This window comes from Gymnoscopelus braueri (genome assembly GCF_963280865.1).
Source record: "Gymnoscopelus braueri genome assembly, chromosome: 12".
Lineage (NCBI taxonomy): Eukaryota > Metazoa > Chordata > Actinopteri > Myctophiformes > Myctophidae > Gymnoscopelus > Gymnoscopelus braueri.
Genome location: NC_137614.1, coordinates 30,321,212 through 30,347,558, shown reverse-complemented (window position 1 = coordinate 30,347,558; position 26,347 = coordinate 30,321,212). Strand labels below are relative to the sequence as shown.

General features: G+C 40.1%; 1 protein-coding gene across 1 annotated transcript; it reads right to left on the bottom strand.

Moving 5' to 3' along the window:
* Positions 1 to 14,925: 14,925 nt before the first annotated feature.
* On the bottom strand, positions 14,926 to 21,671 carry gata5 (GATA binding protein 5; the record flags this gene model as incomplete). Its single annotated transcript, XM_080445822.1, has 6 exons — positions 14,926 to 15,045; positions 15,655 to 15,782; positions 16,039 to 16,123; positions 16,996 to 17,124; positions 18,683 to 18,852; positions 21,140 to 21,671. 6 exons carry the CDS (start codon positions 21,669 to 21,671, stop codon positions 14,926 to 14,928), a joined length of 1,164 nt encoding a protein of 387 aa, XP_080301948.1.
* Between the last annotated feature and the right edge of the window lie 4,676 nt (positions 21,672 to 26,347).

Here is a 26,347-nt window from a genome sequence, read left to right as displayed (position 1 = left end):
GAATATAATTTAAAATAATAAGTAAACCAATCAGGTTAAAATCTTTTTCATTCCAAAATTAGTTTGTTGCTGGAAGATATCTATGTTCGGTATGTTTGTATGTCTGTATGTATTAATGAACGGTTTCTCTCTCTATCTCTCTCTCTCTCTCTCTATGGGTCAGCAAGCTGTCGTACGGTGTGTGTGTCCGGGCGAGCGAGGGAGCTAAGGAATGAAAGTTTCTCTGTTTATCTTTTTCTCCATTCTTCTATCTATGTATGAGTGATATGCAGGCATGCGTGAATGTTTGAATGCGTGTGTCTGTCTCGCTAGTTCTAACCATTTTAGTCCAAATTTCATTAATTCTCCAGTCAGTTAGAACAAAGTAAAAACTCAATTTCCCATAATTCCTTCTGGTCTCTTAAAACTCAATTTCCCATAAATCCTTCTGGTCTCTTAAAACTCAATTTCCCATAATTCCCTCTGGTCTGAGACTCCATTTCCCATAATTCCTTCAGCAGGAAGTGTTAGTGGTATGTTAGACACGTTTCCATGGCAACGTCATCCTGTAGAGTCACTATTGAATTCCATTTAAAACATAGATCCGTTAAATTAACCCACAATAACATTCAATTTGTTCCATATCAATATTGGGAAACATTAACTATAATATTAAGTTTATTATAAAGTCATTTTTGATTTATTTTAAAAAGTTTTGAAAATATTTTATCATTTTAACTTAAGATTTTTTTTGTAAGCTTGCAGATTTGCTATTTTTCTGTACTGATCTCATTTCAATATACTCTTCAGAACAAAGATGTTTATTCCTTATTTTTCATTGTTATAATTTAATTTTAAAAGTTTTAATTATAACTTTTTAATTTTAATTTTTTCATAATTTTTTTCTCATCCCCTTTCTCATCAACAAATCATCTGACACACACTATATTATAGATATATGGGTGTCAAATAGAGGGGAGTTTGATGAATATCTGATTTAAATATTTGATTTAAATGTTTAATTGCTGTGTTTTGTGTTTCATTTTCATTTTGTGTTTCATTTTAGAAGCCACCCCATTAAATCCAATTCCGGGACAACTATAAGGTCACAATACCTGCCAATTGTACATACAATTGTACATACAGGGCTAAACTTTAAATTTATATCTGGTTCTAAACCTGTTTTAAACTGTGTTTCATACTACAGTCAACTGTAGGCTACTGTCATGCCCAACAGTAAATTTGATTTCCATTCATCCTACAGATTTCAACTTGTGTCTTGGATAGACAGATGTTTGATGCCCCGTACCTACATGCAATCAGGAAGTATTTCTTGAGTTTTAAGATGATATCACGTAAGTTTTTTCCCAAAATAAAGTGTAAAGTGATGTACAAATTTACATAGTACAGAGGTGTCCCGTTCCATTTTAAATACTTGTATCTTGATAAGAGCACAAGGACTGCAGCTCCACAAGGAGGAAGGTAACTTTTCTATTTCTGAACGTGTACAGAAACAATCAATGACCCGAGACGTAGGTCTCTTGTCAGATTTCAATATGAAAACTTACAGACTGGTGAGTTGTCCCTCCCTACAATCTCTCTGCTGCCATGCCATTAAACTGTGCTAAAATTGTCTGTCTTAGTTAAACCAAACATGTTGAAAAGATTTACTTGGGACGGTGACATTAGCTGAGATTTTTTTGAATTATAATAAAGTTATTTGCAAAGTTGCAAAGGGAAAACTTGTGGAAACGTGTGGAGTGTCTTGGGAATTCATGAACTATAAACCCTGTTTTGCTTCCTATTTGAATAAATAAATTATACAGTCCTTTTGAAGAAGTATAAATGTGTATGTTATCTAACTAAGCATTTATTTTTGGCCTTAAGTCCTTTAAATCTTTGCCTGTCTGATTTGATTTTGAATAATGTCACAAGGTACAATCAGCTTGACCTTTGACCCTATCCAAATCATGATAAGATGTAGGATTGATAGAGTCATTTTGGTCTCTTATCTGAATTATCATAATGTGTCTAGGGTCCCTTAACCTTAAAATGTCCTATTAATTATGGTCTCATATGGGCCTGTACTTTGTCATGGTAAAAGTACTCTGTACTCTTAGTCTCTCTGTCTACAAGCCAAGGTCAAAGACATGCTACAGCCCTTTCTGTGACAATCTATGTTATGAGAACACCATATCGGCGTTCTTTTCCACACTAATCCTTTCTTACAGCTGTCTTGCACCCATGTCACCAAATCTCCACTGACCAGTGACAGGTCAGAGATGTCAAACGTGTTTGACCCAGACATGGGGACGCTGTTGTCCAGAGATAAACTGTCACACAATCATCATCTATCATCATCTACCATCATCAGACGACGACGTAACCATCGCTCTCATCCAATCCAAGAAGTCCACCTTCACACGGAACCTCATCGATGTCACATCCTATGATGTCATATGTTTATGTTACTGGACAATGTTAAAAGCTCGTGCTTCCTCTGTTACACGGCGGAGAGACGGACGGCCGATGTACCATACCTGTGATATACTGTAAACCTTCTATTGTCTCTCTGATCTGAATACAATCATGTTTCATTATACCCAATGGCTGCCTGTCTGAGTTTGGTTTTTTCCTTATTGTCTCCGTGCTACAAGTATCTGTACTTTGTGTGGGTCATGAGGTGAAAATAAATTCCAACAAGGAGTTTAGTGTTTAAAAAAAATACATGATGGCACTGTCAAATGTAAAACAAAAATATACTGAAGATGACATACTGTTGGCCCCCAATTAAACATCTATTTTCACCACTTTCTGATGGCCCGTGTTTGCGTATGTCTGACTGTATGCACATGTATGCTTATTTGTTAGTATGTCTTTGTGAAAGTATGCAAGCGTATATTTGTCTACTAGAGTCTTGTGCCTATGTAGGTGGAGGAAGGTTTTCTGTTGATTTTCCCTCAAGGGAACATTTGCCGTCCACCCCCCCCCCCCTTCCAGCTCTTTCTCTTCCTGTAACCTTTTCCTCTCAAGGAAACAATCCAAATCACGGCCACGGAAGTCATCGTTCTCGGGTGTCTCCGCGTAATCCATCACACCGCCGTTTTCCGTCTTATTTTAGGCCCCGCTCGGCTTGTCCTGTTGTGTTTTTCTACCTAAAAATGGAAGAATAAGTCTGTGAATAGACCTACTTTGGGCAAAGGCTAAAAATACCTGTGAATTGTGAGATTCAGGTGGTTCACACAGGGAAAAACAAAGATAGGTTAACCACTTTCAACCTGGCGTCCCTATTTTGGGCATGTCATTACAAGAAAAAAAATCCAAAAACTTCAAAAGTTGTCTCACAATGTGACGCAATGTGACAAGTTGTGAGCTTGATCTGCAATTTAAAATATAAGTATATAGGGCTTATTAAGAAGTCTGTATGGTGTTCAGGATATTTGTTATACGTTCTTTTAGTCTGAGTCACCCTCTCTCTTGCGCTCTCTTTCTCTCCCTCTTTCCACGCTACTCTAGGGGCAAGGTCACCAGAAAACATGAACCATTCACTTGACTTGTGTATGTGTGCTCTGCTGCTGGATCGATGCAGTATTGCTGTGCAGGGTGAGTACTGTTGACTCAAGATAAGAGTATGAATGAACCTCGTAGAGCTGCAGAGGTTGACAGCAACGCGGTCTCACCGTGCCCCTCAAATAGTTATTAAGCTGTGTGGGTAGGGCCAGGCTATGTCTCAGTTCAAGTGTTTGTTGCGATTTGTCCAAATGCCAGACGCTGATGTCTGCCACTGCAGCAAACAACATGAAGCAAGCATTATCCACTGTTTCACTGAATGACAAATAACTACGTATATTTTTTATTAAAATAGATTGGAAAATAGAGCGACTACTTATGATTCGCTAACCTAGGGGGATTTGTAGGCTACTTGGCCCCGCCTTTTTTCCCTCTGCAGCAAATCTCTCTCCGAAAATAGCTGATCTGCACGCTCACTAGCTTGTGACCTTGTAGATCTGCTATTTTCACTGTTTGCCTATTATGACCCAGTACAGGGTTATGCTATGGGTTGTGGTTAAGATAGACTAAAACAAACACACATTCGATTTGCCGCGTTGAATTGCAGAATTGCATTATAGTCACATAAACTATTGCTGTGCAGTGTGGGGAAACGCAGCTCAAAGAGATATGAGGAGACTGCAGATCACATTAAACAAGGCAGCAAGAATGGTCTTAAGATGTGGTTATGAAATAGGTACGAGGGAACTGCACAGTATAATGGGATGGCCCACAGTACTTGAGTGTGTGAGACAACAGTCTGTTCCAAAATTCAAATTATTGTGTAATAAGCCAGTTAGTATAAAGAATAAATTGACATTAGTTTGTGATAAACACCAGGTCAACACAAGATCAAGACACAAAGATTACTATGTTTTACCAAAAATAAAAAATGTTATGGGAAGTCGATCTTTTATCTTTAGAGCAGTTAAATTATGGAATTCATTACTATAACTAGGATTGCTTTTTATTGAGTGATTTACTATTCTTTGGTTTTCTTTTGTTTTCAGTTTTTTCTATTAAATTGGTATATGCCGATGCATGGCAGACGCCCCTGCCATGCATAGTCCACCATGGGCACCGTTGGAGGTGCGGCAGGCTGGTAATGGTACTGTCAGTGGGATGTAGGATGTATTATTGGTATCATTGGTATGTGTCATGTGTGTGTGTGTGTGTGTGTGTGTGTGTGTGTGTGTGTGTGTGTGTGTGTGTGTGTGTGTGTGTGTGTGTGTGTGTGTGTGTGTGTGTGTGTGTGTGTGTGTGTGTGTGTGTGTGTGTGTGTGTGTGTGTGTTGGAGGGGGGCAGGTTGGGAGGTGAGGAGGAATGACAACAACAGAACAATGTTCGGCCCACCTCTGAGGGGGAGGAGGAGGTTGAACAGTGGTGTGAGATGAGACACCTCTGTGACCCCATGGCAGGGTCAACAAGGTGAGGGCCATTCCTAAACACCTCATATCAGTCCCAAACACATGTCCATTTTGTACAAAGATTATGAGTCAATATACTGTCTTTACTTTTATCAACCACTGACTCAAGTTTCAACTTTCTCTTTCAACTTGGCGTCCCTATTTTCGACATGACATTATAGGTAAAGATTTTCATATCTGATAAAAAGAAAAAAAAGAAAAAGAAAACTGCAGATCTACAAGCTCCATATGCATCATGATGCGATGAGTTATGATCGGCTAGATCGGCTATTTTCGCTGTTCATTGTACGATGAAGTATATAGGATTTGGTGTTTAAGAATGTAATGTGTCCCAAAAGATGTTTATCATTCCATGTGGTTTATGTTATCAGTCATTTTGAATCTTTCCAAGAGCAGGAGGCATGATTTATTTAAATTTTGTTAATGGTAAATATGTCATACATCTTTTAGTTGAACATCACAGAGAAGTAGTTTATGACAGTGTAAAATGATCCCATAAACTAGCCTATGGTCAATTAATTTTATTAAAACAATACAGAGTAATTTAACACCTGCCAGTGAGCCAATTGCCCATGTAGCTGAGCAAGTGTGTGTGTGTGTGTGTGTGTGTGTGTGTGTGTGTGTGTGTGTGTGTGTGTGTGTGTGTGTGTGTGTGTGTGTGTGTGTGTGTGTGTGTGTGTGTGTGTGTGTGTGTGTGTGCGTGTGCGTGCGTGCGTGTGCGTGTGCGTGTGTGTGTGCGTGTGCGTGTGCTACATGTACTTTACTCTATGAGGCCCTTGTTGTATTGCAGCCTTTGCCCTGCATGTTCCTTGACCTTTGCACTGACAAGGCTGTTTTCTTGGAGGTGTGGTGTGTTTTGTTGCTCTACACTTGCTGTGGCCCTGGGTGACATGCACGTCTGCTTGAAACAGCACACGCATGCATGCATGAATGCATCCATGCATGGACACGCACACACCAGCGCATGTCCCAATTTTCTATTTTATTTTGACTTTTTTTTAAAAAGTGGTGATACATGATAAAAAAAAGGTTTCATGACATATTTTTTATAATTATTATTTGAAATTATAACTGTAAATGTCAACTTGTTTCTGTAATTGTTTTACTGACCGAATTATGTTTTTATTGCCATAGGCTACATGAACTTAAAAGTACATATCTGTCAAAAGGATAAAACACAAAAAAGTTGGTGTTACAAATGTGTGGTGTTTACTAAGTGCAATTTGTTGTAGCAGAGACAAACAGAAAAATTAAATCAATAATAAATATAGCTGCAAGCAGCGATACGGGGGCCAAGGAATGCAATAGAATAGGCAATATGCAAAATACAATACAATATGCACGATAAGCCATAGAAAAAGAATAGATTCAACTCTAGAGAAAGCAGCCCATGCAATTAACAAATGAGCATTCTGAGCAGCTGAGCAGAGTGTTGAGGGATTGTGGATATTGTAATGTATCTCTGTATTGTGTTGCTTATAATGCAGATTTCAAACTTGTGTCACAAATTCTGTTATCATGACAAAAGTTTACAATTCTTTTTACTACATCTTTCTAGACAACACAGATGGATTGTAGTATTCTAATTAGGCCTATACATTTTGACCTAAAATATAAAATAAGCTACATAGCGACTGCATTTTCTTTTCAAAGGTTGATATTGGAGGTTATGGACCATAACTTATGGTGCTGTTTATAATAATAATAAAGACTGTGAATGATTCCAACAGGGGAAACTATTTTTCAGCTTGACCCAGCTGAGGTGGTCATATTTAGCAATCAGGGGAGCAATTAGAGATTAAGAACCCCACTCATGTAGACCGTTAAAATGGCAAAGAACAACATGGCTACAAATAGAACCTGCTCAATTCAATTAATTGATGGTTATAATTATGTCCACCTGCAATTCAGCCAGCTCTATTGAGAACTTGAAGTAAAAATTGAGCTAATTGACTAAGGCTTGCAAGTAACCCATTCCACGTAACTGCTTCAGAGTATAATAGAAGAGCCCTGTCCCATGGTACAACTACCTGCTCACAACAAATAGCAAAGATAGCAGATCTACAAGCACAACCCGTCAGACTCACAATGCATTGTGAGCTCATAAATGTACTTTTTGAAATATTTGCAATGGGGACACTAGGCTTACTGTGGTCAAGAAGTGATGTTTGTTCTCGTTATTAAAAACAGTCGTTCCCATGCAGAAGAGCTCATAACAGTAAATCACAATATAATGGTGGTCCTGTGGTGAAACCTGATGGCCACATACTTACATACAGCATGCCCCCCTGTTGACTGCCTCTGTCCCACCCCACACTTGGCATATAGCTGCTAATGCATGCATTTGTGTGTGTGTGTGTGTGTGTGTGTGTGTGTGTGTGTGTGTGTGTGTGTGTGTGTGTGTGTGTGTGTGTGTGTGTGTGTGTGTGTGTGTGTGTGTGTGTGTGTGTGTGTGTGTGTGTGTGTGTGTGTGTGTGTGTGTGTGTGTGTGTGTGTGTGTGTGTGTGTGTGTGGTTGAACCGACAAGATTGAACAACCTTTCAGTGCTAACAGATCTGGGAGGATGGTCATTTGTGCTGCAGGCAAAATTTTGTGTCCTCCATGAAAAGTGAATGAATTTTCACCATAGGGTTTTTGATTTATGTAGAAAATAAGGTCTGGTTCACATCTGTTTCACTTCTTGTTTTACAACATGAATAACACAGCAAAAATCACAAAAAAGTATTACCAGTGGATATCATACTTTAATGCTTTGTTTGCTACAGAGCTTATGTTTGTAAATAAATCCAGTGCATAAATTCCATTGGAAATATCCAATGTGATCCCATGGCAGTGGTAACTTCCGGGTGGGCCTACAAAAACAAGTCATCCCCGTAGCATTCTTCGGTAGTCGTGCGCTTGAAGCCTGGTTGTACTGGACAGCTCCCACTTTGTGAATAATGCACAACAGAGCGAGTGCAAAGCGGGGGCGTTGTTATAGAAGATCATCCCCGCTCGACTGACCTTCTCTGGTTACATAAAGGTCCGAAGATGAACCGTCATGTGCCGCCCCACGTCTTGTTGTGATGACCTCTGACCCTGGGGGAGAGGTACCTTGATTCAGGAAGAAGCTTACTTTGTATCCCCCCCCTCCCCATTAATACAACTTTTCCCCACACTGTTTAGAACAAAAACTGCCTTTGTCGTATACGTTGTGACTCATGTCTCCCATGTTTTATGTATTGTTGCTTTGCACGGGGCTGCTGCCACAATACATAGGCCTACAGTACACACACTTTAACACTCCGTCAACCCGCTCACCATTTTTTCAGACACAAATACAGTACAAGGCACACACACACACACCACACGTACATTTTTTTCCTCCTCCTGTCATAGAGAGCGATGTACGGGGCCTTTGGGAGAATCACTGAGCAGACAGCTGGCGGAAGTTTTGATTTAAAGGCTGCGTATTACTTGAATAAATGGCCACGCTACCCTCCCTGCCACCGCCGTCACACACACTCTCTTACTCTCTCTGACGCACGCGTGTACACACACACACACACACACACACACACACACACACACACACACACACACACACACACACACACACACACACACACACACATACACACACACACACACACACACACACACACACACACACACACACACACACACACACACACACACACACACACACACTGGATCGGATACACATGTGCTGTACATACACACACACACACACACACACACACACACACACACACACACACACACACACACACACACACACACACACACACACACACACACACACACACACTGGATCGGATACACATGCTGTACATACACACACACACACACACACACACACACACACACACACACACACACACATGGACGCACGCATGCACACGCACGCACGCACGCACGCACGCACGCACGCACGCACGCACGCACGCACGCACGCACGCACGCACGCACGCACGCACGCACGCACGCACGCACGCACGCACACACACACACAAAATGCATTCGCTCTAGCAGAAACAGTACATTTCAAGACAATATCCTGTTTTCGAGTGATGATGGAGGGAATGATTGTATAGAGTGGGGGAAGAGTGAAACCCTGGGAAACCTGTCTGCAGCCCAGAGACAAAAGAGAAAGAACCATTTCTCACTATTAGCCGCCACGGCCCCTGATGCTGTCACTGGCCCTGTGGTGGACAGTAAAAAAGTACATTTGTGTGAGTACTGTACTTAAGTAAAACATTTCTGTGCTTCATTTGAGTATTCGTTTTTTTTAATACTATATACCACTACATTTCCAAGGCAAATATTTTATACTTTTGACTCCACTACATTTCTAGGAATAAAAAAAAGAAATGATCCTTATCCCCTTATGCCCTATTTAAAATAAAGTGAAAATAGCTGATCTACAAGCTTACAACTTGTCACATCACTTGGGTCTGCAATTTAATAAAGAAATGCATTTATATTGAAATTACACTTTGTATTTTGAATACTGAAGTAGTTGTTAGTAGAGTAATATTTGACGGAGTACAGTATCTATACTTAGACTCAAAGGTTTCAGTACTTTCCTTTGGAGTTTTTCAAAACAATGTATATTTTTTTGTTTTGGTTAAGTTGTTCAGCTGTCTTGACTCCTGTACAAACACGCACACGTACAGCCGCACACACTTACACAATATAATACTTGCATACAAAAAAAAAACACAATGGAGAAATAATGCACACACACGAAAGGATACGCTTGAACGCTTGTGCATCCAAACACACAAACGAGAGAGAGAGAGAGAGAGAGAGAGAGAGAGAGAGAGAGAGAGAGAGAGAGAGAGAGGGAGAGAGACGGAGACAGGGAGATTCTGTTCTCTTGAAGGATGGATTATAGGGGACATGGCGCTCTGACACACTGAAACCTCAAGAATTATTGCATCAACTGAACAATCACCCTGGCCTTGACACCGGTCTGACCCCTGCCTTGATGCTTTTGGGTCTAAATCACAAGCAAGGTTTTTTTTCGCCCTCAGCATGGGCTGTCACACCAAATAGATGCTTTAGCCTACTTAACCTAACCATAGTAAATTACACGCCTGTGGCAGAAACAGCTGAGGCTAAAGACAAGATGAAATGTAGCTACAAGGACAATCAGGGAAAATAACATAACATAGGGACCACAGATCTAGATGTATATGAGCCATGTAACCAGTAACCACTCTGCTTTTTTCACCCTCTCTGGGAATGCTCTGCATTTTAAGGCAGTACTTGCAAGCTCCCCATATCTACTTTTTAAAGAACAAAACTCTAGATCCAGTAGGGGTGGTACAGTGCTACACCTGAATTTCATTTTAAAGTAAGCTGCAATACGTTAACTCAAAGAGACAAACATGCAACGTCTGCTTTGTGACAGAGAATTTTGTCCCAAATAAAAACATTATATATCATTTTAATGTCCTGAAAACAATCTTAGCCAAAAGAGCTAATCAAAACAAGGAGCCTCAAAGAAGAGAGGAAGCTTAAGGCAGTGCTTTTCCAAGTATGGCACTGATCCAAACATAAGCCTTTGGAATTTTCAGTATAGATAATAATTATTCTGGAGAAATGGCATATATTTTTACATGAGTGCATTGTTATGACACCACTGATTTCTGAACACTTATGGGTTCATTTTTACGGCCTTTATAACAGCTAAATATGCATTAAAGTAGACACTTTGTGTGACTATGTTGTCAGACTAGTATTACTCTGTTTAGTTGCCAAGTTACACGGCTGCAATGGTCAACTCGATGGAACACCAGTTCTTCATCTTCGAGCGGACCCTCAGCGATAGAGCTTTCAGTGTGGCAGCCCTTGCCCTTTGGAACTCTCTCCCCATGGAGATTCGCCAGACGCCAACTTTGGACTCTTTCAAGTCCGCACTGAAGAGACACTTGTTTACTCAGGCTTTTGGCAAATAGTTTGTTTATTTCTGTAATTGTAAAGCTTCCTTGGATTTTTGAAAGGCGCTAAATAAATTCAAGTTATTATCATTATTATCTCTAGTTCTCTCTGCTGCCAGGTTTTTATTTCACCAGGGAGTTAATTGTGTTCATGTGTCCCAGATCTATCGTAGTCAATCCCTGTTTACATAAACAAGCAGTATCCTCAGGACCCCAGCACCAGAAGACTATGATGCAACAGCCTCTCCAAATCCCTGCAACCAAAAGGAAAGACAAACATGCGTTGTTATTAATTTAGCTCACACGATGGTGTGGGAAAATGTGGTAGTAAGGTTATTTGGGAAAATGCGTGTCCCTTCTGCATGACCTGGTGGCTCAATCACCATGAACCACTAGGCGCGGACCCAATAACTGTGACGTCACAAGGCTCAGTTATTAGGCTCATGACTTCTCCTCTGTCATGATGACCTCTCCTCTGTCTCCTGTCACTTTTGATTTTAAAATGAAGAAATGCCTTTAAAATTATCATTGCAAAATGTGGGTGTCCCCCCCCAAAAGAAACACAACAGAGAGGTCTGTAAACCCCCGACGAAGGTACAGCTGGTTTTGTGAGATAACATCTCTGCCCTCACCCCCACAGCCCACCCTGCTCGCTCTAGCATCCCCCCCCCCCCTACCAGTCACACTCCAGAGGTTTCTACTGTGTTGGAGTCCTGATGAACGCAATTGAATGTAAATGCAACTTGAAGGGCTGCTGATTGAATCTGTGTAGAGGAGGAGCTCTGTTTAGCACTTAGAACAACCTGCCCTGCTATGCCATGGCTATAAATAACATGGCAATAAATAGTTTGCTGCCAGTATACATAACATTTACAATCCGCCAGGATAACTGTGGATTTTAACCACATTCAAGCTGGCATCCCTATTTAGGGATAATAAATAATAAAAAAAAGAAATATATACATAAAAATGTGTCCCTCAGTGTTGTCATTAATCCAAACCCAGGGATGGAAAGAATACTAAAATATTCCACTCAAGAAGATGTGCTGTTACTTGACTTAAATATTACTCAAGTAGTAAAATGTCAAGAATTAAAATGTTTCGTGTCGAAAACAATACCCAAGTAAAAGTGCAAAAGTATCCACTCTGAATCACACTTACTTTGTTTGATGATCGCTGTGAAAGGGCCAATGGGTCATCCTAACGTGTAACCATTTCAATATGAATAAATCCTACTAACAAATCTAGTCTACAAAGTAGTGAATATCTTTTATTTTCTCAAACATCACTTATGGTGGAAAAGAGGGCTAGGGTTACTTAAACGGAATATCCTGATTTGGCCATGGTAAGCTCCACTGTAATTCTTTCCTTTCAAAAGTACAGTAGTTGAGTACCTTATGTCATAAAGAATCTACTTAGCTGAAGTTAGAATGGCTAATTCTAGAATATGCTCACAAAAGCACAAGTACGTAATATGTATATACTTGGTAATTAGTTTCTTTCCTCCCGTGTCCAAGCCCTAGCTGCCTCAAATGGTTCCGCTTGTCATACACTTCAGTGAGTCCAGAGGAATATTAGGCCAATTACGCCATAGAGAGCACATCTTTTACACAGTAAAATCAGATTTGCACACTCTCAAGAGTTGAACTGACGCTCAGAATTTTACAGTGTACAGGAGGAGCGCTCTCCCAGCAGACAGATAAGACGGCACCAACAACTTGGCCAACGGTCATAAAAAAAAAGAGCGTTGTTGGTACAGCGGTGCCTGTATGTCGCCATGGGAGCAGTAAAGCAGCAGCCTTGTTGCTGACAGGTTTGTAACCGCCCCCCCCCCCCCCCCCCCCCCCCCCCCACCATCATCATCAGCACCACCCTGCACCTGACTGGCCCGCCCGTGCCAGTCGGGTCCTGGACCCGGCCACCATAAAGCAGAGTTGGAACGTAACCTTTGGTCGACAGTGCCTAGGCTTGGCTTGAGCAACCAGCGAGAGGTCACACCCACCTCACTCATAGACACAGAAACAACACACGCATTGCTTACAGACACACACACACACACACACACACACGCACGCACGCACGCACGCACACACACACACACAATACCAATATGTTGATGTAACATTCAACATGGGCCAGAGTGAGAAATTGATGCATTCTTAAGAGTTTTTTTTGCAATTAAGCCAAAATATAATATGATATGCTTTTCACACTCCTGTTTGTACAGTAAATAGTAGGCAGGATGTGCCAAGCAGTTGGAAATAACCTAATATCCACAGTTCTACAACTGAACCTGTTTGCCCACATTCAAGACATGAAATCAGATTTCCTAAAAGAAGGAATAAGTTCATCTGCACATGCTGAAGTTATCTTGGCAAGGACTGAGGGGACACACAGGCTTTGATTTTCTGTTTACATGGAATGGTGGTATTGAAGATTAATTTGCCAAATCAGAATGTCAAATGTCATGAATCAGTTTATTAACCTGAACAGATTTCAAAAGAGCATTGCAAAAAACACAACAACAGAACAGATGAGATTGAGAGGCTAAGTTTATCCATTCAACCAAGAAAATTCATAAAAATAAAATACAATTCCCTTATGCATCAAGAAATACAGGCAATAAAATTAGATTAACATATATTTAGAATAATTACACACTCTTCTTTTCTTTGTCTTCAATTTTTGGTCATTGCACTTTATGTCTAAAGTTAAAACAGAATACAGAATACAACTGTGATAAGCTTGTGATATGTAATCGTGACCTCTGAATCACAAAACCTTTCTGCCAGTGGACTGTGAAATTAAAAATACTGAAAATGAATCACTTAAAAGGAAATCTATGCTTATTACAGTAGTTTAAAACCAGTGGTTCTCAACTCTGGGCACCCAAAGCTAGTTTTTTCTATTCACCTGATTTGCCAGGTCAAAATTAATGTCTGTTTACTGAGGCTTCGCGGGACCACAGTTGAGAATAGGGGCCATACTAAAATGGAAGAGTGGTCTGTAGGTTTTAACTGGCTGGCTTTACTGTTCATGATGACTTTAACTGTCCTTATCTCAACATAAATAATGTGTCTATAAAGGTTAATCATCTACGCGTCTGTAATGAGTCGTGTTCAGCAGTAATAAAATAGGTATTTTCTGTGGGTTTTCTAGTACTCTGTCATGTTGATAACATGGTAAATTGCTGATTATCTTTCTGAAAACACAGAGGATAACTTTGCCGGAGATGTCTACGAATGCTGATGATGATAACATAAACAATAATTAAAAAAAGCCTTAAAATAACTTCAATTATCACCCATAAAAAGCATTTTTTACTGTATCACCTCAATACATTCCACTTGATTGCTTTCACGTTTGGTCCATCAGTAATAGGTAGTTCTCGTCAACAGTCTTTGTTGTCCCAGCTCGGTTTGCTTTGAGTGAGCCGTCTCCTGCTTGCATCTGAATTGAGGAGAGCAGGGCGTCCACCTTTTAGCATTTGCTGTCCTTGCCCTTTGCCCTTTTACCCTCTCAGTGAGCTGTCACTGTAGGCGTGCAGTGGTCAACAGGATCATATACAGTCAAATGTTCATATGACTGCAGGCCAAATACCCTGTGTCCTTGTAAGCTATGGTTTGGTCCGGGCGAGCTGTGCTTCAGTTAACTTCTGTTCTGGCTGAATCCTGTGCATTGTTGGGGCTCAACAACTTATGGTTCTCCTCTCGACCAGAGGAGATGGGTTAAGGTCAGTTAAGGCCAAGTTGCCCAAGTGTTCACAACAGCCATGTACAGATCTAACCATCATTATGTAAGTCCTGCTATTTACATGCTTAACTGCTGCTGCATTATACCTCGATACCAACCAGATCTGGGAAAAGTTTCAGTAAATTCCTGGAGTAGTAATGCACCGTAGTTGCAAGATGTAGGAACCTCTAAAATGGCTACGCCATTACAGTGTGGTCCAGGCATGGTAGTGTTTTTATGCTGTATGGCGGAGCAGAGTTCCATAGGCTGGGGATTATGGAAGGATGTCCTCATGCTTGAGACAGAGCACACCAGGAGTTCTGTGCAGCAATGGAGGTCGGGGTAAAGGGATAGTCCTCGTACTTAATGTCCACATGTCCTGATCCAGTACTGTCTAACTGAGAGGACGTCTGAAGGGTGAAACAGAGAGAGGGATCAATGTTAAACATGTTTCGCTGTATATGAAGGAAAGAATCTGAACATCATAACCAACCTTTTCGCTATATTCATTTGCATATTGTCACAGAACCTTGACTTGACCACATGAACTCTATAGCGTCCCTATTTTGGGGCGAACATTCGGTAAAAATAGCAGATCTACAAGCTCACAAGGCATCACTTTCCAGCTTGCCTTGTAGATCAGTTATTTAAGTATAGAGCCCTGGGGGACACTGCTCAACTAAGTATATAGGATTTATATTTACACACATGCATAGGGATATGCACACATACACTTACATTGGCATTACATCTGCACATGACTCACTGATGTGATTAAATTAAAATGTTCTGTCACTATAACCAAAGGAATTCAATAATTCCCTCTCCAAAAAGAAATGATCCACCATCGGGAAAAGGTATTACCGATCTATTCTGAGGTAATAACTGCCAATATTTTCCCTTATTGAAGTTAAATGTTTGGGGATGATTTAAATGTACTTTCTTTACCTTCCAAAGGACAGGGACCATAGTGATCTGATTGACAGGTGTTTTGACAAATAGGGTGCTGTTGTTTTTACCTGAGTGACAGATGTGACAGTCTGGCCAGCGTAAGGTGATGGAGCCATGCTGGGTTCACTCTTAATGGTGGAGGCGTGTTCTGAGACCGACAGAGATGACGGAGAGCTGGTGTTAGAAGTGGATCCTCCTGATGGATGGATGGAGGGAGAGAGGCAGGGATAAACAACAGTAAAGTGAGTGACAGGAGAAAAAATGGCATTGTTACATTTTGTATTATTTGCTCTTCCATCATAGCTATCAATGAATGCAACCACACATACACATACACATACACACGCACACGCACACGCACACACACACACACACACACACACACACACACACACACACACACACATAGAGTGTATACATTATACTATTATATCCCTATCTATTTTCCGCACCTGTGGAGGTTTTGTTTTTGGGCATCTTGGGTTTGCGTTTCCTTGTCTGAATGCTCTCTTTCTTCATGGCTAGGGGCCTGGCCACCTGGGTGGAGGAGAGGAACACAAATTAGCGCCATGCGCCTCACGGTCCTTGATAGTATACATATGACAGAGGCCCACAGTGTCATGACAACCCCGGCAACCTCCCCTCCCACAACATTCGCCCTGATAACAATGACCACAATGCCCTTGGAGGGCTTTTTACGCTTGGCAAATAATGAGCTGCTCACTTACTGTAAGGCTCTCACAAGCTTTTCTTCACATAGAGGCTACATGAGAAGACACAGTTCAGAAGAGCAATAATTGTGCTCCATGTCTTTTACATTTTTACATTTTTTTACTGATGCTCTTGTTCAGTGTGGCTTACAAGTGCAATTGTGGAATAAGCGTCAGTTCTTAGACATCTACAGAGCAATATTTTGAGTGTAAATTTAAATGAACACTAAGGATTTTACTGTGTATTATGCAACCAAAGTGCAGTGCTGAAGCCATGTGCTGAGAAAGTAAAAGGGTTTGTGCCAAAATCAGATAATTATCAGTGTCGAGGAAATTGTATTTACTCAAGTTGTGGCATTGAGGATAAGCAACATTGCATTCCAGATAATGTGCTGTAAGCTACCGGTAAAATATGATTTACATTTAGCTCCTTTATGCACTGCAATGGGATGCTAAAAAAATGAAACAACACAATGACAAAACATGGATCAAAGACAAATTAAATTCATGAATTCATAAATAATCTCAATTGTTTTCATCTGAGTGTAACTCTGAGTGTGTTGTGTTGTCCAGTTGTTTGAGTGTTGAATGTTTGATGGACCACAATGAAAACAAGCCTTTGGCTTATTTTTAACTTGACTGCTGTACTTTTAAGAATTTGTAAATAAAATATTAAATCAATCAATCAATCAAACCTACCCCATGCAGTTTCATGTAGAGCCCACAGGCGTTGCAGACGGGCTCCCCCTCGGCGTTGCGTCTCCACAGTGTGGTGGTGCTGGTGTGGCAGTTGGTGCAACAGAGGCCAGCCCTGCGAGATGTGGTCTGCTGCAGGTAAGGAAAGACATCGATTCACTGTTACTAAGTGTTTGTCACATGTGCAAACATACCTGGCAATAAAAAACATTCTGATTCTGTCGACTTTTGGTTTGCCTGGGACCCACAATGTTTTGTTTTTCTCATACAAAACATATATTATTATTATTATTTAAAAAAAAAACTTTTGCCATGAAGCAACCTATTTTTGTTCCTGATAGGTATAAATGTAAAATGCAGAAGGTTGCCACCTGTGCGGTTCGGGAAAAACAATACAAATAAAAAATGTAATGTAATAATAATAATACAGGCTAATAATGATAGGGTAATAATAATAAAAAGCTAATAACACCCGAATTATTATTATAATTATTTAGGCTATTATCATTATAATAACAAATATTATTATTATTATGCGTTTCCAAAGATACAGTATAAGCAAATTAGCAGCTTAATGTCTTTCAAAATGTGCTGCTGTAACAACACCCCCCCAGATTGGAAAAACAAACGACACTTGAACACGATACAGTAGCCTACTCTAGTCACGTGCTTTCTCGCAGCCAGGGCCTTGTCTAAAAACGGCCGGTCCAAGGGCAAGGTCACAGAAGGACAAATAAAAACAGAGAAAGAGAGAGAAGTGCCCTCGTGGTGGAACAGATATGGAGACACACAGCTGCTTTCCTGGGAAATCATACAGCCGTGAGGAGGCCTTGAGAGGCCGCCCTCCCTTCCTCTCTCTTTTGCTTATACACTAAGACAAAGTATAAAAATATGATTTATTTATTTACCTTTATTTAACCAGACTACTCTGCTCTTTTTTCAAACTTCTGACAGAAAACGATAGTTTTCTCCATAATAGCCTTGTTTTCAAACGAAACTCTAAAGCATGGTATAAGGGCCATTCACACTGAGCACTATACAGCTATAACTATATAACTATAAAAATATAGGTTTAAAAATCGTTCTAAGTCAAGTAGATGGCAGAGTTCACACCAACTATGAAAAAATATAAACAATGGTGAACGATATAGTTATAGTTATTGTCATAGTTATAGTGCTCAATGTGAATGGCCCTTAACATTGGTCCCCAAACCTATATGCCTACAGTGTATAGTTTAGGACTATAGCCTAATCAGCTGCATGTGACCAAAAGTTCCATATTGATTTTCCATAGCCAAACTCAGTGGTTCTCAACCTGTGGGTCTGGACCCCCAGGGGGGTCCCCACATGATTTGGGGGGGGGGGTGACAATTTAAGGACTTTTAAGACCTTTTTAATAAAATAAAAAAATAAACTGGTCAAACATTGGCCAAATTGTCCAATTATATAAGAAAGAGGCAAAACATGTCAAAATAGACATCTACAAGGCAATGAGAACATTGTGAGCTTATGTAGGTCTGCTATTTTCACAATATTTATCTGCTGAACAGAGTAAAACTAAATGTAATGCCTCAACTCCTACAATTAAGTGCTTGTCAGGGTGCTTAATTGTCAAATATGATTATTTTGGGGGTCACAGCCTGAAAGGGTTGAGAACCACTGCTCTATCTAACCAACAGCTTTATCTTACCAGGCGTTTCTGTGGTTTGATGAGCGGACGGTTGATCCCGTTCATCTTGTGGTAAAGGCCGCATGCGTTGCACAGGTAGTGTCCTGTACCGTCTCTCCTCCACAGCGGCGTGGAGATGGAGCCGCAGTTTACACACTCACGTCCCTCGCCGGGAAACTCCTCCATCAGCTCTGAAATATGGGAAAATATAACACGATTAATAATCACAAATATATATATTACAAAATGCATTACAATTAATAATAAGCAGCCTAATAGGCCATAAGCATTGTAAATAATAATAATAATACATCCAACGGCGTATCCAACAGCCTAATAATACCTAAATGACCTTTTTTTTTAATTGAAATTTTCTTCAACTGATGAGTGGATTGAGTGGTCTTGGTTAACCGCCACTGCGTGATGAATAACCCGTCAATTGACGCTTTTTGGAGTTCGTTTCAAGGGAGGAATTCCCCGCCCTAATCCCCCCCCCCCCCACATCCTCTGATGAGCATGCAGAGATCAAACCCCCGGATGAATCAATACGGAGACAGGCTGGGTGGATGGCGGAGAGGAGAGGAGAGGGTCGCAGCCCGGGTGGAATGTCAATGGGGCTCTTATCAGCCTCAATGATCCAGGGGTCCCTGCATCCATCACGGCTCTGACACGCGACGGACTCCTAACATTAATTGCCCAAATTCCTAATCCTTCCATTAAGGGACAGAGACAGCGTGGGGGCATATTGATAGGCCTACAACATTAATACTCATTTTGTTTTGTTTTTAGGCTGTTTTGATGTATTTTGACTTATTTATGTAGCCTACTAATTGTTTACAAATCATAATGGATTAGCGATAAGCAACGTAAATAACAACGAACAGGGTACATTACATGCTTATTCTTTTTTTTCTCGCATGTGTCAATGAATCTATATATAATCTAATAATTTGTTTATAGGCCTAAATATGACCCATATCAGACAGACAAACAGGGTAGCTAAAAGACAAAAACAATTCAATCATGATTAGCCTAATTTGTCTCCATGAGGTGTGAAATATAGCCCATTACTTCATGGCCAAATCAACAAACTCGAGCATGCGGCTGAACTGTCTGGATGAAACGCTTGATCAATTAGGCCTATACGGCAATTATTTATGTCCTATTAAAACGATCGTTTTTTTTTAACACTTTCCAGAAGTCAACTTCACAAGAAACATGTCGGCGTCTTTAAAAGGCTTAAACCCACCGCGCACACATTTCAAAGCATTTGGGACCTTTCCAGTCTGATCAGGTGATAACTGCTGATTATTCAGGCCATGGCTCTTTCTGTTTGCAGTCAATGGGCTTGACAGTGTTGTTCTTTCTAGTGTGTATTGAAGTGTATTGAACTCTCATCATCAAAACATTGGACTGTTGCGGAGATTAAATTAGCATTCTAATTGATTGGATTTAGCGACCCTCTCTTCTAAAGAATGTGTATTGTCTTTGTCTAAATTCCATGTCAGATTGTTTTAAGTTTGATTGAATCACGTCTTCTTGAACCTTGGCACAAGTATAGACCATTGTTTGTAAGTCCTGTCAATGACCAGCTACAATAAATAACTTTAGAGTCAGCACCACAATAGCATGTTCCCACACAGGCCTATAACTTGGCCCTCCCGACCCTTGCTAAACGAATGCCGTATAGGCTACCTAGCAAATGTTTAAAAAGCATAGGCCTATATTTAAAATAAATAATAAATACATGCATATTAAATGAATGGATATGAATACCCTTAACGAATATTATCCTATTATTTCCACAGCCATAAAACACCATCCAGAAAATGATTAGGCTATACATGGCTAAATGAGCTACTATTATTTCAATTGCAAAATTATAATTTCATTTATCAAATATAGCTCAATGATATTTATGGCCTTGACCATAAAATGAACAAGTTGCTAACATTCTGAAGTCGTTTCTGCTGTCAGTGGTGTGTGTTCGGGGGCGTCATTTGGGGTTCCAGTGGATGGCTATGGCCACCCCCTAGCTTTCACATTTAACCTAAAAATTCAGGTATTTTATTTCTATTTCTATTTCTTTCTGCAACCATTATAATCACTTTAAAACTGGCCTTCCTATTTTGGGCATGTCATTACAGGCAACAACAAAAAAAAACTATTATTTTCTTCTCTTTAAAAAAAATAGCAGATCTACAAGCTTGTAGGTCTGCTATTTTGTCACTTTTTGCCACCCTCTATTTTTATTTATTTTTACGAAATGACGCCTCTGTGTGTGTCTTTCAGTGCCACAATACGTCAAATACGTCATTTTCCATTTCACTTCTTGTTTAACTTTTTACTGAAAAAGGCTGTATCTCGGCTCCTAAGCACTTTTTTTTTTACAATTAATTTTGGTTGTGGCACTCAGAACCAAAATTCCATAAATAAGCATGGCACTGAAAGAGTTGGGATTAAAGGCAAAAAACATACCCAGACTGTCCAGGCGTCTCCCAGACAGGCCCCCTTGCCGTCCTTGCAGGCTGATCATCCCGCTCTCGAAGTGTCCCGCGGGCGACCAGGAGGTCGCCATCTCCGGGCTCATGTACGCGTACGGGCTCGAATAGGACCCTCGCACCAGCGCGCCACCGTACTGGTGGTCGGCCCTGCCGCCGTTGCTGAGCACCAGCGGGTTCTGGTAGGAGGTCGCGTCCCGGCCGGTGTTGGTGCTGACGGGCGGGCTGTGCGAGTAGGAGAACCCCGGCGGTGGGTGAGGGCTGCTGGGGGCGAAGGAGGCGCTGCTGTCCGTGGCCGCCTGGGCCTGGAGCCACCCGTGGTGCCCGCCGCCGAGCCCCCCGTGGGAGTGGGACTGGTGGGGCGAGTCGCATGTCTGCAGGTAGGGCAGCGTGGAGAGCATGGGGGGCACCCTGGTGGTGGGCACGTAGACCGGAGAGCTGGCCGAGGGGTGCATGTAGTTCCCGGTGTCATGTGCATGATAAGGGGACTGGTTGGAGGATAGATACATTTTGATGACTCTTGGAAACTGTGAAAAGGGGGCAAAATAAGAAGATTCCTGACCTGTGAAAAATAATAACATCAGATAAACACATTAGAAACATCATTATTGAAATATGGAGCTCCGTTCAAAAACACCACTAAATATAATCATTCACTTCTTTGTTGTGAGCACCTGACATGTTTTGTCAAAAAGTATTTTTGTTATTTATTAAAAACAAAATAAAAAATATATATATAATCTAATGTGTTACGAAGTAGCGCATATAGGGCCATATAGGCCTATATAATTATAAATAATATGCAGCTTATGCTATAGCCCATAGCCTGTTTCATGGATGAACAGGCCAACGGCAAAAAAAAAGAAAAAAAAGTTGAAGACTGATCAATATCAGAAGTTATGTTTCACCTGTATCACTGTGATTGACATTAAATGGATTAAAATGACACTAATGATTGGCGATATCTGCCCGTATAGATAGAGAACTATCAGCGACCCCAGAATATCCTGCCTGGGCAACACTTGGCGTTCTCCCGCATGTCATTAAATCATAACCAAATCAAACAACACAATAGATAGCAAGCCCTCTCCATATCTGACATGCGTATATTTCTATCAATTGTAACGCAAATCACATAAAACGTTGATAATAGCCATGCAGCAGGCGGAATACAATTTCATTCCAAGGGCTCTCGTTGTATTATCTCACCAGATAAGGACGGTCGGGTGATAAAAAACTCCGGTCCTTTACAAAAGTCAGTGGAACAGCAGCAGTGTTCACTCCAGGCTGGTGGAGAGACCAGTAACAGCGGAGCTTCCTCCAAAACTTTAAAGATATCCCAAAATAGTTTTCTATGCAAAAGATCAGTTTATAAAAAAAACCATAAAATAACGTTTTGCGTTTTAGTCCGTGTGGTGATCGGGGTCTCTCTCTCTCTTCCTCCTTGGTATCTGAAGATAGTTACTGTGGCTGATAATTGCTGATATAACTGTGCTCCTACTCCCTCCTACTGGAACATTTGTAGCTACGGCCGAGAACACGTGACGTATTATAGCTGGCTGCTCCAAGGTAGGTCTGGAGGGGTGGAGGGAGGGAGGGGGGGAGACGGACTGAACTTAATGGTAGACAGTCTACCTGTATTCCTGTAACACAGACACCTTTTGCTGAATTTGCTGTATGTTGGTTGTGCTTTAACAAGACAAGAGTTCCAATTTCACTGGAAGGCGTGAGCCATAGTGGATTAATTTAATACACATTAATTTAAAAAAAAATAATGATCAGACCTATCTTTTTTGTGTTGTCTTTATTATAGGCTACGGGCTACCATTGATTACAACGAACTGCTAATCAAAATAAATAAATACAGTAGACTCAAATGTAGCTACCCGATAAAAGGTATAGCTATGTGCTATAGAGCCTACCTGTAATGTTTTTTTTAAAGAACAACGCCTCTGATTTATATAGCCTCGTCTCGATAATAGTCTAGCTTGAGAGGATTTACTCATATAAAATCACAGCTTGTAGTAAAAATTAAATGATATCTGCCAGAAAGAGAAAGTAGCCTAATGTAGGCCTTGTCTATGGTTTTATGGTCATACTATATCTGAATGTGTTCTCTATAAAACCAGCAGCCCGATAAGAAATACGACCAATAACTTAGCGTGGTGTTGATACACATAGGCTAAACCAGTGACGATTATGTTATCATAATCTCCAACCCACCGCCACTGAAAGTAGCCCATGAAACTTAATGGGTAGATAGGATTAAACGCGTAAATAATGTAAAACAGTAGATATTCATTCATGTAACCAACTGCTGCAACAGATTAGAACGATCATAACACAATAGGCCCCATGGCTCTGATTGATCTAATCAAAACGCCGTGGGTAGCCTAGCGGGTTATTCCAATTCATAGATATCTCTGGTAATTATCTGGTAATTATCTGGTAATTCAGCAACATCATAAGTCAATTCTGATCTGATAATATAGGCTATGTATTTATCAATTTGTAAGGCCCAATTTGTTTAAGCTATGACTGACGAATTGCAGGCCTGATAATAAAAGGTAGATATATTACATATAGATAGATATATTTATAGAATAATAACTTTGTTGTTGCATTATATTTTGCCTGTACATGAATCGGGCTATTATTTAATTATATATATATATATATATATATATATATATATATATATATATATATATATATATATATATATATATATATATATATATATATATATATATATATATATATATATGTATATATACAGAATAGACACATGTAATTAAAATTAAACAAAAACAAACACACAAACAAGCAAAAACAGCAAAGAGTGGCCTTTAGGGCCTATACTTTTTTCTTAATAATAATTAAAGAAAATCTCCCACAGTAAAGTGAATAATTGAGACAATAGTTTCTGTTTTTTAACCTTTAGTTAGTGTTACCATATACATTCTTGGAACATTCATCGTGTTGGAAACGATGACCTAATTTAAGCAGTTGACAATACCCTCTCTTGCTTGAAGAGCTTATCTCAATGATTGAATCACATGTAGAGAGAGCCCCATGCAGGTAAACGGACAGGCTATGCATATGATATGTCACTGTAGGTGATGCAGACAAACGAGCTCAAAGGGAACAACACAAAAAAAGAAATGAACAAGAAAACAAAATAATCAACACAAGACTAAATAGTAAGGGAAAAAAACAAGACTATAAAAGGGAGTTTTAGGAAGTGATACAAAAAAAAAAAAAAAAAAAGTACTGAACTAGCTATATAGCCTGTTCCTTAAGCAGGGTAAGAGCTCATGACTACACAATGATTATTTTTCTCAGAAAATATTGTATTTTAATCAATAGCAAGGTTAAAGATGAAGATAAGAACACTTTATTATTCATGAAATTTGGACATTAAATGGACATTTGCCTTTGGCACTCTGGCTAACAGACAGTAAAAACAAAACAAATACATCAAATAAATAAAATGCAATATATTACAATTCTGATAATACATCCCCATAACAAGAGTTATCATGGGCTGCAGGGGTTGGGTGGGATTATTTTATAATGTTCTTATTTAAAATATCCACATCAGATTGCACAAATTAATTCTTGTATTTCAAATTTATTCTTGATAGATCAAATGATGAGGAATAGCCTTTTTGGCTATGGAGCTGTTGTATATGTCCTGAAGTTCTATTCTGTCTGTCTCCAATTATCTTGTATTTTCTATTAAAAAAAAAATCACTCAGATGTTAAATATCTGCTTTTCATTTGCATTAGGCCAAGATTCTGCTTAAGTGAGTATTTGTGTGTGTGTGTGTGTGTGTGTGTGTGTGTGTGTGTGTGTGTGTGTGTGTGTGTGTGTGTGTGATTCCCCCCTATATCCCCTAGACATTAAGGTTTTGGTCTTCAGGCAAAGGCTCTGAGCCACTCTGATACACTGACAAACTGCAATAGTGTATGGACCGTGTTGGAGCTGTATTGTCAGGCTTCCAGCTACATTACTGCACTGCAGCAAAAGCATGGGGCAGGTGAACTGTGCTAACATTGTTATCTCTTCCATATACAAAGAACACATCGACTTTCCCATTCACCTTGCTAATTCGAAGTAACTCTAGCACTGCGATGTCAGACAAGGTGAGAGACTGAGAGAGAGGGAGAGAGACAAAGTTAAGGTGAACATTTGGCAAAAGGCTAACATTTGGTGAAAATGGCAGATCTGCAAGCTCTTGTAGATTGGCTCTTTTCAATGTTCAGTGAGGTATACAGGGTTTAAGTGGTTAATCACATGGGAACTTCAATATTTTATTGGATTGACTGAATTTGCAACAGGGTGTACCTGCAATGGAGAATGCATGACATTTGGAAGCAATGATACTGAGAGGCCTGATCATCCCTCACAAGCCTCTCTGAGATAGACATCACTGTAGAGTCTGGGCTGGGAAACCCTGCAGGGAGAGAAACTTCCTGACACGTTGAATTACCCCATTTCTGCCAAGATAAACTTGCAAACCTAATAACCTGTTTGCTTTTCCGTGGGCTGTACAGTATGTCTCAATATGTCTTTTTAGAAACACAAACTGTGACAAACTTTTAGTTGAGCCATTTCTCAATACCAAGAATGCAAAGAATGCACATGGCACTTTGGTAAAGATACAAGGTACTGTAAAATTCTACATTCAGTGTTCATGTGAAAGTGGTTAATATACATCCCTCTTGAACCACTTAAGTAGCTCTTTTCATTACTAGAGGTTTGGGCCCTCACACTATACGTCGCACCGCCGTTCCGACCAATATGTCTGAGTCATAGTGACGTGGCCGTGATCCTGCCTATATGGGCATATCGAGTTTGTTTATGGTTATGCATGAGTCACAGTGACGTGGCCGTGGTCTGCCGGCCGGCCAGCCCGCCCTCCCATTAACCAATTTTGACATATAGGATTTATATATTTTTTAATTTTCACCCAAATTAGTGTCTGTCTGTCTGTCTGTCTGTCTGTCTGATAATTTAGCAAACGTGCCATTTTTGTGTGCACAAAATATGCACAAAAATGTACTTCCTCAAGGAAGTTTGTTAATGTTAATATTTGTTAATATTTTTCACATATTGTGAAATTTTCTTTGTGTGAATATTATTCTTCACTGTTATGAATTCATAATCTCAGTGTCCCTC